General features: G+C 54.3%; 1 protein-coding gene across 7 annotated transcripts in view; it reads right to left on the bottom strand.

The window, feature by feature from the left end:
- The window catches only part of LOC121073085 (dynamin binding protein), a 32,657-nt gene extending 20,779 nt beyond the window's left edge, over positions 1-11,878 (bottom strand). For 2 of the 7 annotated variants that reach the window (XM_040563685.1, XM_040563689.1), the window contains exons 1-3: positions 11,781-11,878; positions 2,834-3,012; positions 379-501 (exon numbers count right to left, since the gene is read on the bottom strand). In XM_040563685.1, the coding sequence (XP_040419619.1) occupies positions 379-501; positions 2,834-2,978 (268 nt within the window). In that variant the 5' untranslated portion in view covers positions 2,979-3,012; positions 11,781-11,878. Of the gene's footprint in view, positions 1-378; positions 502-2,833; positions 3,013-4,015; positions 5,382-5,402; positions 11,460-11,780 lie in introns of those variants that run through there. The other 5 variants (XM_040563686.1, XM_040563687.1, XM_040563688.1 and 2 more) reach the window with 5 other exon arrangements.
- Positions 11,879-14,044: the final 2,166 nt, after the last annotated feature.

Here is a 14,044-nt window from a genome sequence, read left to right as displayed (position 1 = left end):
AAGTTACGCGGTTATAGCTCCATGACTTTCCAGTTCTATGCCATGAAGTTGCACCAAAGCTTTGATTTCCTCCCCCAAAATCTAGGATTTGGGGATTGGAGGGCAGTTAAAAGGCAGCTGTAAGCCTACTGTGATCACACAGCTCCAATATTTGGAGTTTCAAGAGTAACAATAGATCATAAGAAACTGGTATTGGAGGGAGGCTGGGACACAAGGGTCCACAGAGGTTTTGATGTGACCCATGTCATGGGGTATTAGAAAACTCCCCTCTCTCCCCTGCCACTGTTGGCAGGATGCTGTGACAAGGCTCACCCTATGCTTCTGATAGGACAGCAGGGGACTACGAGATGCAAAGCAAAGGAAGGGAACGGAGATTACCTCTCTGCAATGACAAGCTCCCTGGCTCTTGAGATGTGAAGTCACTGGTACAAACAAACAGTTTTTCTCCCTGCTTCAAAGGGGGAATATCCACAGGTTCCACAAAGCTGCTAGGAAACTGCCCTAAAATGAGAAGCATTTGTCAGCAATGAGTCTTTTCTGTAGCCCACCACAACTCCCTCCACCCTTCTTCCAGACTCTGGGATCTATTCCTCTTGCTAAAGGAAAATACTGTGCCCCCAGCTACCCAGGGTGCCTCAACAGCGTGGTAGAAGAGGAATGGGTTTGAGAGATGGGAATTCCTCAGGTTTTAAATGCTTGGGAGCTAACAGAGAACAAAAATCGTTGTGCCCTCGGTTCACTCCAGGCAACCAGTACCATCAGCAGAGTTTCTGGGAACAGACATACCAGCTTTTCTCCACTTTCATTGCCTGAATCCCAACTCAGGGCCATGACGAGGACTGTGAGATCCACTAGTGCTGCACCACAAGACTTCCGACTGGGCACATCCACCTTGTGCTCCTCACACTGCAAGGCCTGGCCCCATCATGGCCTGAGCACACAAGTCAGGCCACCGCACTCAGGAAGGCCATGTCTGCGAGCCAGAGGCTCTGCCTCTGCCTCAGCACTGCTGAGGCTCTGGTGACCTTCCCCATTTTATCACCTTGTGCAGCTCTTTCACCATGGTACTCACTGCTGGATGCCCAGCTACTCTGAGCAGGCCACAGCCAGACAGGGCTGTGCATGCTTGGCCATCGCAGGACTTCATCCTGCTCCTGATTTCAGCCTCGGGAGCACTGGATATGGCAGAGCTGACTGCAAAGCCCACTATGAATTCCTGTCTTTTACAATTCATGGCAAGGAGAAATGATGGACTATGGGCTAGTAGTACTTCCAGCATTCACTCATGATAACCACTCAATACGGTTTCCATGTTCTCCAATAAAACCTGGAGACATCCTATCTCGGACTCCCTGCACTTTCCACCAGGATTAGGCAGTTTGGCATCTGCTGTCATTAACCTGAGGTAGAACCAACAGCCCACAGGCTTCTAGTTGCAGTGGCTTCCTTCAGAGTTTTAACCAACTCCACCTCTTTTTCCATGTCTTAGTTTCCTGCTCTGTACATGGAAACAACCTAACACTGTTAGAAAGGAAGCCATGGAGCTACATTAATTATTCCCCAGAGTATTAAGTATTATTATGGGTAGGCTGCAGCACCTACACAGCTTCTATTAAAAAGTGCTTTTTCAATCCCCTGCAACTTTAGCTTAGAAAACTGGGCAGAAAACTACGACAGCTGTTCCAATGAAAAGCAGGAATGCAAGCTGGTTTTGAGTTAAAGGTCATTAAAACCCATTCTGTTTGACTTCGGCATGTTTCTTTATCTTTGAGCTATGATACGCATCTGTTTATTGTTTCTTCACAGCTTTATGTTCTTGAGAACAAGCACTTCAGTTATACTGAGAGAAAAAACTGTGGTAAAGTAGCTGCTGCTGATTTCTGCAGAAGTAATTTGTGCCCAGTGGCTTGGGATCAGGCATGCACTCATTCAGTGCCATTTATCAGCTACATGGAGCATAGGAGAAAAGCCCTCTTCTGCACCTTTGCTCCTGTCCATCTTTGTTTTAAGCAGAGACAGGCGCCTGACAGCCCACAGCTGGTAGCAGAGCCCAGACTGCAGCTGCAGTAGCAGCCCCATCTCCACGGCCAGGCGTGGAAGTGCAGCCCTACCTTCACGCTGAGCAAAGAGTCAGGCTTCTGCTTTGAAGTGGCCTGGTTTTCATCTCTCTGAGAGCTCACGCATCTCAACGTCGGTAGAGATGAGAAAGAGCTGCTTACACCAGGACGACGAGACTAAGTGTTTCACTAAGAGCATTTTGGTGCTTCAGAAGTTTCTCACGCTCCTCCAAAAGTTTAGCAGACTTGCACACTACTTCAGGCACCCAGGTATTGGTCCCAGCTTGTGCGGGAAAGCGTTTTAAAGCAAAAAGGAGGAAGCGGGGCTGAGTCAGGCCTCCAGGAGGGACATGGATTCTGTCACTGAGTGTCCCGCTGACTTGAACTGACAAGGTCACTTGGCGTTTCCACCCTCAGTGCATCTGTTTCCTCTCTCCCCTTCCACTGCCACAGCAGGTCAGTGCATAAACTAGACAGGAAATGGCTGTCCCACCACAGAGGGTGTAGTACCTAGCGTTGTGAAGCTCCCGTCTCAAGAAGTGACACACCACTGATCTCTCTCAAAAGAATAAGCGAGCTATCTGAACACCTGACGTGCAGCTGGAAGGGAACCTGTACCCTCAGTCCCAAGTGAAGCCCAGTGAAAGATCTGGTACAACAGTTCCGGTCCTGCATGCCCCAGTAGCACAGCGCTGGCCAGGGAAGGTGCTCATGGTGGATGCTGAGATGGCAGGCGGCAGCTTATGAACCCAGGGGCAGGCACCTCCAGCTCTTACCTGTGACACCTTCCTTTTTGCCGAGGAGCCAGAACTCATCCACCACAGCCAGCACCTCGATGACATCTCCCACGAAGAGGGGCAACTCCTCAGAGACGCTGGGACAGAAATCAAAGACCGCTCGTACCACAGAGCCAGCCTCCATTGCGTGGGGTCTGCAGCCAGATTGGTACCTAAAGCTGAAATACAGAGGAAGTCTGTTAGTGGCAAGAAAAACTTGAAATTATCACAAATATTTTCGGAGAGGAAAACCTCTCCCGAGCGAAAGAGGCAGGGACGCTGAGGGGGCCCTGTCCTGAGCCCACTGAACCCCTTCCCCATGCAGCCAAAGGAGGGGGGGTCTCCAGCAGTGCAGCCCCCGTGGTCCTGCCTGCCTTATCCGGCCTCTCTGGCTACCTCTGCCGGGACACTTTTGTGCAGTACCAGGGGGAGAAGCAGCAAGAAAATCTAGAAGCAAATTCCCATCAGGAAGGAAGCGAGAGGAGGGGAGGAAGCTCCACGCTTCCCTGACACCAGGGCAGGCCCAGAGCCCGCTGAGGCCTCAGCAGGCAGGCAGCAGCCACCACTGCACGGAGCTGCCGAGCCAGGACACTTCTCTGTATCGCCTTTGCTCTGCACCAAGCAGCCTTCCCAGCAAGGCCCTATGCTGCACCAAGGCAGCGGCAGCCCTGCAGCTTCACTGGGCCGTCCCCTTTTCCCTTACCCCTCAGGAAGGGAACTGAAAGGTGCATCTGTCCGAGATCATCAGGAGGCCTAAGATTATTCCTCAGCATCTGCAGCTCAGGCTGTAAGCACTTCCCTTTGTTTTCCTGTTTCACCACAATTACGGGCAGAGCCCGGCACTGCTGACACCTCCCGGAGGTGTTCTCAGAGCCCTGCCCTTTGTGGCCCCAAGACACCAGCACCCTCCCTGACACGCTGCTGTCCTCCCACACCATGGGAGCCCGAGCAGGACAGCTCCTGCTCTGTCCTGTCAGGCACAGCCACTCTGAGGAGCAAGCCCTCTTTCCTCCAAAAGCGTGTTGATGTGCACAGTGAGCAGTCACCCTCCCAGCGCCACGCAGAGCTGGCCGTGCACGCAGCACGGCTATGGAGCAGCCACGTCCCTCGCTAGCAGCAGAAAAAGCAGGGCGACAACACACAACAGCACATGTCACAAACAGAAAGCTGTGCATGTCCCACCTGAGCCCCGGCGAGGCAGAAGCAGGGGAGGCTAACACGGAGAGGAGAGAAACAGCCCTGCTACCGAGGTGCGGCAAACTTCCAGCCAGAGCGCCAGCAGGGGCTCCGGCCAGGGAAATGCTTTCTGCTGACAGGACTGCTGTGTTTATCCAGGCCGGCTCACCTCCTGGGAACAAAGCGGGTTTGTGCTCGGCAGCAGCGGCGTCTTTGGCACGTCCCTGCCCGCCCCCAGCCGCCGCCAGCATGGCCAGCACTCTCCCACCACCCGCACCTCTGCTCCTGCCGTCACCCCTATTGCTCTCCACTGCCTTACCCCTAGCACGTGAGCTCCTTGGGGCACAGGCTGCCCCTTTGTTACCAGCATTGTGCTGGCTGAGCAAACAAAGAGCCCAATATCCAGCAGCCGACAGCACTTTGCCACCAAAAAGAGATGAATGGACTGGAGTGAATCGGGAGCACAAAGAGCTGCAGTTCAGGATAGCAGGAACCTACTGAGGCAGAAAGAGCAACAGTATAAAAACATGACCATGTGGAGCTGGGAAAAAGATGGAAGAGCACTCAATTAGCTTGGAAATAGCAAAGACAAGAAAGCAGCCTCGCACTGTGTGAGGTGGGGTGGCTGTGGCACAAGGAACCGCTGAGCTCAGGGTCCTAAAAACACTTGCCATATTCTGAGCCTGCACACTTCACAGCTGCTCTGGACAACAGAAAAAAAAAACAGGCAGGTGAAACTGCTGCCTCAGGGTACGTTCTCCAGGATTATAGTGAGATTTCTGGCATTTCCTCTGTCAAAGGGGTAACGTAAGAGTGGTTTGAGGAATGTAAAGATCACAACATGAGCCCTGCAGACCCAAACCCTTTACAGTGGTCACTTGGAGGACATGGCCCTCCTGCTGCCTGGGACTCAGTTACCTGCCTGGGAAAACAGCAGCATCCCTTCCTTAACTCACCTGGAGCTCTGGGGACTCATTCATTAAAAGCGCTCTGTTTCAAACGAGACGGAAGATTGAAAGAGGCAGGCACAACTGCAATTGTTCTGACACGTACCTATTAACTGCACTTAAAATAAAACACAGGTACTAACATATTGATGCAAAAAGCAATCCCCGAGAGCCAGCCCATGAGGCAAGGAAGCATTAAGTAACTTCTGAAACAGCCAAAAAAAATCCCAACAAGCCCATGTTCCCTCAGCAGTACCGAGAAGCGGGATCATTCCCTGACAAAACACACAACTCTGTGGGAAGGGAAGAGTTCAGAAGCACTGCAGATATGGCAGACTAACAACAGGAGGACCCAGGGAAACTGGGCGCGCTCTCCTTTAGCTTAGAGATTAGTGTCTCAGAAAAGAGAGACCAATCTAACAACTGACACTAACCCAACCACTTACTTCCGAGACGCAGGAGTCACTGACTGACTGTTGGACGAAGGGAAGGGAGCAGCTACAGCCCTACTGCCGCAGCTCAGATGAGTCGGCTCAGGGGGATGCGAGTGTCAGCGAGCACGGGGGATGCTCGGTGCCAGTGCCAGGGATAAGAACCTGGAGCATGCAAACTCTCCTCCGAGGCTGCTGGGGATTTCTGATGAGCCCACACAGGTCACTGACAGCACTGGCCACTCCTACGCGTATTCCAGAAATACCAGATACTTCTTTTGCACATCCTTCTCTAGAATTGCCCCGCATACACCACCAGACCAGCCTCTTGCCAGCCAGACAGCAGGGAGTGTAAGCCCCTAGAGCTGGTCCTACCGGGGCAACACTTCCCAGATCACTCTGTCCCTTGAAAGTCCAGTGACCAGCACCTGGTAAACTGTCCTCTTCCAGCAAGGGACTGTGAAACACCTCTGAATACTAGGCTGCTTGCTGTCCTTTTCCGTCCATCCGAGTCTAGACAGTATGCCCCTGTATTTCAAAGCAGTGGATCAGTCTTACAGGGTTTGCTTGCTCCGTAACATGATTCGAACACAAAATATTATGTTTTCCAGGGTCTTGGCCTTGTCTTACTCCATGGAGTGCTGACTGCCAACATTTTCTCCAAACCTCCACCTAGAAAAGGAAGTCTCCCAGCATCTTGCAGACGGGGAATGTACTGAGTCCAATTCCTCAGCTTTAATGGTGGACACGAGCTTCTCCCAGCTCCAGCCCAGATCTGCCCGGTGAGAAAAACATCCAGCAACTGCTCGTGCAGGGGCTCCAGCAGGAAGAGCAGATTGCAGGGAGAGCAGGGCTCCGCCTGTGATCCCCAGTGAGTCACAGCTCCTGACTGCTGGCCAAGCACCATCCCCTCTCACCTCCAAGGGGGGCAATCCCTCCCAGCCAGGGGGAGGGAGGGCTCCCCCACAACTCAGCAAACTCTGGGACTTCACCCTGGCAGAGGTCAGGGCTGCAGATTGCAGCAGAGCTGGAGCAGGACAGGATTCCTGCCTCCGCCTAGCAGCACATCCACGTCCAAAGAGAGCCTCACTGTGCAAGTATGAAGCTGCGGCACAGCGGCGAACTCGGCCCGCTGAGAACATGCTGTCTCTGTCTCGGTGCCTGATCCTGAGCAAACTAGGTAACGTGTTCCTGGCGCCCAGCTGCAGCCCGCCCGGTGCCCTGACACAACAGCTTTGTGTAGCGAGGCAGAGAAGTGAATTCCCAGGGCATTAATCACTCCTCCCAGCCTCCCCACATGCATGCTCAGCACACATCACCTTCGTGGAAGACAGCCTACCCCTCCTTGTCATTAGCTCTGGAGTATGTCTGGTCCGGTGTGGGCTGATGAAAGGACAGACCGGAATGAAATGAGAGCTATTAGCTCACTTACAAGATTGTTGTGAGACCTTCAGCGCAGACCACGCCACAGCAGCCAAGAGGAGACATTTACACACTGACTCAGACAATTTCTCTTACCCTCCTCTCTCCTCGTGGCTGAGATTGGACAGGGTAAAATGCCTCAAATAAAGGACTCACCAACACAACAGTGAATTATTACCAGGCACTTGCTCAAAGGATCATAACTTACATGGAAGCAGACCCACTGAAGATGGTGATACAAATGCCCTTTTGGACTCTGCCTGATCGTAAGGATGAGTAAATTAATTTCTGATGAGTTTCTGTAGCTTCAAAACGGGAGTTCTCTCTTCCCTGTTTTTGCTGAAGCAAGGATTTCAAGCACTTAGAAAATAATGCAGCGACACGAAGAGATCATTTTAGGTTGATTACAAACAGCATTAATAGCCCCAGTAAAAGGAGAGACTCAAAGGCTTTTGAGACAGCTAATCCAGTGGTACACCCAAAGCATTGATCAGATTATGAGATAAAAAGCAATAATGAACAGATGCCACAAACTTAGCAGCAAGAGAACCAGACTTGACAGGCAGCATCCCTAAATGTCTCCCTCCAAATAATACCTCCCAGCTTCTCGCTCAGACAGTGCTGTTAGAGCTGGCTATGGGCAGCGCTGCAGCATAACTCACCAGCACAGTAACCAAGAAATTAATATATCACCAAACAGAAAAAAAATGCAGTGCAGGCTTCCACACGCACAGTTGGTTTGCACAAGGGAGACAAGTATGTTCTTGTGCAGCAGATGTCTCAGTCTCTTTAAAACTGAGAGCCAGCCTAAGCAGTAAACCAGGAAGGAGTCTGATTCCCAGAAGTGCACAAAAGCCAACTTTGTCACAGAACAATTAAAGAATATTAAAAAATGCTGCCACTGATCTTTTTTAAAACTTAAAAATGCCATACTTTTTACCTCTGTCTTTTCACGCCTCCTTCCCCTCACTGTAATATAATGCCTGTTCGCCGAAAACAGAATCCACCCCCAGAAACGGAGGTGCCCTCTGCCTCGCTCAGCTGCTGGCTCTGGCTTCCACAGGACATTTGCTGCAGTGCTCGCTGCGCACTGAGCTGCAGGAGCAGAACCTAACGTGCAGTGGGCAGAAACCAGGCGCGTCACTTGGCTTCTCACACGATTGTGTCAGGAACAGAAGCTCACTAACTACGTGCTGAGGCATTTTCCCTGCCCTTTACCTCTGTTCCTCCCACCTCCCCGTGGCCTCCAAATGTGGCCACCTCTCCTCCCTTCCTCCTTACCCCGCTGCATCTGCAAGGCCTGCACAGTCCTCAGCCACGCTTCAAGGACAGGACATTGCCCACGCTGGAGCACACCCCGAGCACTCACAGGAGCCTTTGGAGCTGCCAACTGCAGTCAGCCCCCTGCTCCGAGCAGAACGTGTTGCTCTGCAAGTCCCCGGAGGTCCTTGCTTGCCTGCACATTCCTGGGTGGGACAAACAATACCCCATTGAGCCAGGCCCTGGACACGGTGCCAATGCAGGGACTGAGGAAAACTGCAGAGCCACCCCTACAAACCTCAACAGAATGGACAAGACCCCAAGCAGAGAAAAAGCAGGCTTAATGGCACAGAGGAGAGGAGCCTTCTCCTGCCGGGGTCAGGCGGACTGCTGCAGCCTCTCGTTAAAACATGCTGTTTGTCTCCGCAGATCCCAAAGAGCCCCCCCCGAGCTTCACGCAGTGGGAAACACGTGATCTCTCTTACGTCCTACCATCTCCAGACCCCATATGGCTCCCAGGAGGATGAGGAATCTCCTCGCTTTAAAAAGAAACAGCTTCATTTCCTTTTAAACCTGACATACAGAAATCATTAAAATAAATACACCAAGGTTGGATCAGCAAACCCCCCAGATCCAGGATCACTAAGAACAACTGCTGCTTGAGCTCTGCCTTCCCCACAGCACACGTGTGCAACAGTTCGGGGTGTTTGCCACAGGAGCTCTGCGTGTACCACACAAGTCACTCATACCACGTTTTTTTCCCTCCAGCTGGGCACTGGCTGTCACAGTATTGTCACCTGCTCGGTAGCGGGACACGGCTCAGTGCCGGCTGGCAGGGTTTGTGTGGGGTACGCGTAGGTTGGGGAGGAAGGAAGAGGAGCTCGCGTTGGGCCAGATGGCAAGCAAATGAAAGTCATCTGGAAACTTGAGCACAGCATCAACTTTTAATGCAAAGCAGAGCACCTTGCCAAAACATGTGAGCAAGGACACTGCGATGGATACTTAATCTATAGCATTGTGGACCTAAGCACACAAAGGCCAGAGCACCAGCTCAGGAGGTAAGAGCTTCCCCAGTTCTAGCCACACTGTACTGAGTGGCTGCATGCACTTTGCAGACACCGTTACCAAGTCCTGTCTTCTCCCTCCCCGAGGCACACGTCTAAAACGATACAACATAGAATAAGGACCAGACAAAATCCCAACAGCAGCACCCCTTCGGCCGTGCAGTACCTGTGCCTGGGCTCCTGCAGGTAGGCAGTATACAATCACAAAATTAGTCATTGTACCTTGAGTATGCATCCAAAACAGGTTGAACTGGGGATACAAGGACATTCCTCAACACTTGAGAACGTGCCTTTGTACCCTGACCGGTATTTTTCAATGCAGCTTTTCGACAGAAGTCCCCAGTGATGGTTTGGTTGTTGGGTAGGGAGTGTAGAAATAGGGGAATTACTGCAGTTTGAATTGGAAGCTCTACTCTTTGCTCACCTTTACTCCCATTCTACACTGCTCATTATCTCCAGAGAACCTAAATCCCCTGGGAGGGACTCCATTGATACCTGCTATCATGTGGACCTAACTCTTTCCAGAGCCTCTAAGTGCTCCTGACAAGGAAGCAATATAGTTTATGTCCTAATACAAAGGTTCTAAAAACAAAATGAAGTAAAAGCTATGCCACTCAGAAGTGGGGTTGAGCAATCATCACGAATTTACAATTCATTAGAAACATATTTTTGTTGGAGGTTGAGGGGAAATTATCAGTTAAGGTAGCGAAGTGCTAAGCACAATTCAGGGCACCCCACCCAGGCACACATCACTGGCATTACAAAGTCCGTCTGAACGTCTGAACAGTCACCCACTGCGCAGACACCGCAGCCGCACACCGAATGCTGCGATCATCACAAAGCCACGCTCCCCAGGGCGGCTAACACACCTGGGGCTCTGCAGGGCCACGAGGCTCACGCCTTTCCTCTCCTGTAGGAGTCCCTCCTGGCCCCTTGCAAATTTAACATTTTTCTAAAATCTTTACACATACGTACAAGTTTTTAATGTCACTGCTAATCCTAAGCGGAATGGCAACAGAGTGGGTGCATGGCAGCCAGGCATCAGGGAAAGTGGGAAAAGGGCATTGGGAGCAACTGAAGCAGCTGGAGAGAGAACTGAAACCGTTGTCCTTGGCAGAGCAGAGGATTTCTAAAGAACAGCAAAAGAAGCCAGCTCAGAGATGTGGGCTTTAACTGTGCTATACAGGGCCTTGAAAACAAGGAGGACACATTTAAACACGGTGCCCAGCACGACTTGCAGCCAGAGAAGTGAGTCAAGATGAGGGGGATGATGGTGACGTCTCCCAGCACAGTACAGAGGCTGAATTTGGCAAAATACTTAAAAAGCTACAAATTCTGTATCTATAAACTCTTTCAGGCCTTTTGTGGATGTAAAGACAGAATCATAATGGAAGCGAAGGAGAGAATGGCAGAGGCAAGGGGAGAGCGAGCTTTTTCAGCAGAAAGTCATGTAAACATGACAAGCCTCAAAACAGATGTTACTTGCAATATGTATTACACAACTAAAGGCTTGCTAGGTACTCCGCAAGGAGAATGAGATGTGAAAGGACTGGCGTGGGGCAAGTACTTCAAACACCAGCAAAGGCAGCGGAGCTCTTTCAACTCAGAGGCCAAACTGTGTCAAGGACGGGATCAGCTGAGGCACTGCTCTGCTCAGCCTGCGGCAGCAACAGGGTCAGCCCCAGAGCTGCAGCCCCTCGGAAGGTGTTCAGGATGCAGTCTCCATCCCCTGGCGAGGCCACTGCAGGAGGCGCCGCCAGTTTGCCTCTCTTAGAGCACAAGGCGGTGGTGCCAGGCTGGCAGCAATGCTCAGCGGCTGGCATTTACTAGAGCGAGAAGGGGAGGAAACTCTCGGAAGTTTCTCTTCCCAGGCTGGCACAAGCAACGTGGGTGCTCACAGAAGAGCAGCTGGGGAAGGCACGGTGCTGCACCCTGGAACTTTTGCTCCCTGGGTGGGCGCCTGTGCTGCCCCTCACCACAGCATCACCGATCTGGGTGCCGGAGCTCACATGCCTGTGCTGTTTCTCCAGGGCCAGGTGCTCTCCTTAGCAAGCTGTCAGGGTCAGCTACCTGCAGGTCTGCCCGGCAGACAGACCGTCACCCCGAGACCCCACCAGCCGCACAGACGCGGCTTAAGCCGCCCCACCCCGAGGCCGCTCGGCCCAGCAGCACGAAGGCACGGTGGGAAGCACCGGGGCGCCTCGAAGGCTGCTCCACGCAGCCTGGGCCCCCGAAGCGCCGTCGGGGCAGCGTGCGTGCGGGCAGGGCCCCGGCACACGCCGAGCACCCGGCTCCGTGCCCTGGGGGGCGAGGACAACACAGCCGCAGCCCAGCCGAGGGACAGCCCGGACCCAGCGAGCGGCAACCCCCGTGTCCGGGGACACCCGGCACGGCCCCGGGCACGCCGGGGAGGCCCGGAGCGGCACGGTCCGGGGCGGGGGGGCAGCCAGGCTCCGCCGCCTCCCTGCCGGGGGAAGGCAGGGCAGAGGCCGAGGGCCGGCGGAGGGGGGCGCGGAGCCGATGGGGCCGCAGCAGAGGCGGGGGCCGGGCCGCGCCGGGCGAGACGCAGGCCGAGGGGGGGCGCGCAGGGCGGGGGGAGCCGAGCGGCCGGGCCGGCGGAGCCCGGCTCCCCCCGGCGGGTCCCTACCTGCTCCCGGCCCGTTCCGGGCGCCGCGGCCGCTCCGGCCCTGCGCGTCCCCGCTCCCGCCTCCGGTCCCCCCCCCCTGCCCCCGGCTCCCCGCTCCGTCCCCGCGGCCGCCCAGCTCCGCCCGGCCCCGGCCCGGCCCGGCCCCCAGAGCCCGCCCGGCCTCGCAGCGCCCCGCCCGGCCCCGCCGCCCGCCCGCCTCCGCACGGCCCGGCCTGGCCCGGCCCGGCCCGGCCTGGTGGAGCTGGGAGGCCGCGGCCCGAGCTGTTTCCCGGGCAGGCCCGGAGCCTGGGGGGACCCCCCCGGTGACATGGGGACAGCCCCGGGACGGCCTCGCAGCACTGCTCGAGCAGGAGCAGCCGCCGCAGCTGCCTGTGCAAGCCCACTTAGGCTCCTTCCCCACAAAGTGTTGCTGCCTCGCAGGCACCACGGGTGGCAGGGCTCCGTTCCCCGCTGCTGCCTTCTCCTGGGTGTCTCTCGCTGCCTCATGGGCAACAGCTGAGGAGTGGGTCTGCACTGTCCATCTGGTGCAGTCTCGGTTTTGCTGCGAGGAGCTGGCTTTGGCGGCTTAGACCTGCTGTAGGATCCCCCAAATGGAGAAAAACAAAGAGCTCCTGGCAGAAGGCAGCAGCCGGTTTGTGCATCACACAGAGGGGCACACCACGTACAGTTGGTCCCGCGCTGATTTTCCTGGCAGGCCGAAAACGCTTCCATGCCCCGAGGGATACCCTCCCTCAGCAGCACGCTGTGAAGCCCCAAGTCTCAGCCTCCAGCGCAGTTATCGCAGCTTGACACTTGTTTGTGCATTTAGCTACACTTCTCCATGGCAACCTCCGAGCTCACAGCTTGGCTTGCCACCAGCTAGGAGCAGGGTGCGCAGAGCACGGCGCACGCCCTGCTGTGAAAGTCGTGTTAGTGCGTGCACGGGCTCCGAGCTGACTCCCCGTCTGCTCTGCTTGTGCCGGGACCCACACGGCTGCCACGGCGCTTTGCTGTTGGCAGGGGGCCCAAGGCTGCACAAGGAGCTGGGTGCTTTTCCCTGCAGGTACGGTTCCTCGTGTGCACTTTGCTGGAGCCGAAGAATGGACACCAAACCCTGCCACTGGGTTTTAAATGTTGTCCTCTGAGCCTAAAAGCTCTGCTGTTCTTGCCAGCTGAGAGGTTTTGAGCCAGGGTACTCCATCCTTTACACAGAAAGAACAGCCAATCTGCTCTGGAGGACCTTATCCTGGAGCAGCGATGGGAAATAGTCTTCTGCCTCAGGGACAGCCAGCGCTGCCCAGCGAGGTGTAGTGTTTACCCAGCGGTGCAGGAGCAGAAGGACCTGGCAGCTGTGCACAGCCTCCTTGGAAGCTCTGCCGGCTCACAGCATGTGACCAGCAAGAGCCAGGAGGGGGACCTGAACTGCACACAGTTAAGAATGAGCTTGCTGCAGCTTCACAGCTTTCTCCAGGGCACCGTAAAATGACCTCACAGGTGTCCATGTTCACAGGGCTGTGAGAACGGCACAGAAGTGCAGCCAGGGGATAGTGGTGGGTGGTAGATACAGTGGCACCTCTGGGTAAAAGCACAGAGTCCTATGCAGGCAGCAGCGCAATCAGTCTAAACTCGTATGTGCCAAGACAGAAATAACACCATCCAAGGAAAGCTGCGAGGCTTTTTCTGGAAGCTGAATCCCAAACCAGTCTTGCATATAGCAACAAACCCTGAAGAATGTAGGTCTCTGAGACCGCCCCAGCTTTTCCTGGTAACTCTCACACTGGACTAACTGTGTGCATTTGGGCAGGTCTGTGTCCCTCTTCTTCTGCCTTCGCCTCCACTATTACTTACATGGTGGCTCCGAGCTTTTCATTGCTGTCTTCACTTCCAGCCAACCCTTTCCTTGGCTTTGAGTTCAACTTTTCCAGTGTTCCAGGAAAGGCTATGCACTTAAAAAGCAATTGTATATTTTTAGCTGTAAAATGTGTCCCCCTGTACGTCTCCACTAAGCATTTTACTGACTGTTCTTCGTACAGTCATCCATTTCTATCTCTCTCTTGTTTAACCTCAGCACTGCTGGAGAGTCCATCATCCCAGTCCTCCTGCGGCCTTCCAGGTCATGGCCATGACCAAACCACCTCTGCTGACATCCCCAGCAAAGATGCCTCACCCTTCTTTGAGTTCATCTGTTTGTATTTTCCCTTGTTCTGTCTCCTTCATGCCAGCCACAGGAAAAGGTTCGGAGGAGGGCAGTGAGGATGCTCAGGGGTATGGGAGCTACCGGGCAG

Source organism: Cygnus olor, chromosome 7 (assembly GCF_009769625.2).
Source record: "Cygnus olor isolate bCygOlo1 chromosome 7, bCygOlo1.pri.v2, whole genome shotgun sequence".
Taxonomy (NCBI): Eukaryota; Metazoa; Chordata; class Aves; order Anseriformes; family Anatidae; genus Cygnus; species Cygnus olor.
The sequence above is the reverse complement of the archived record's forward strand: the minus strand, read 5'-3'. Positions and strand labels throughout refer to the sequence as shown.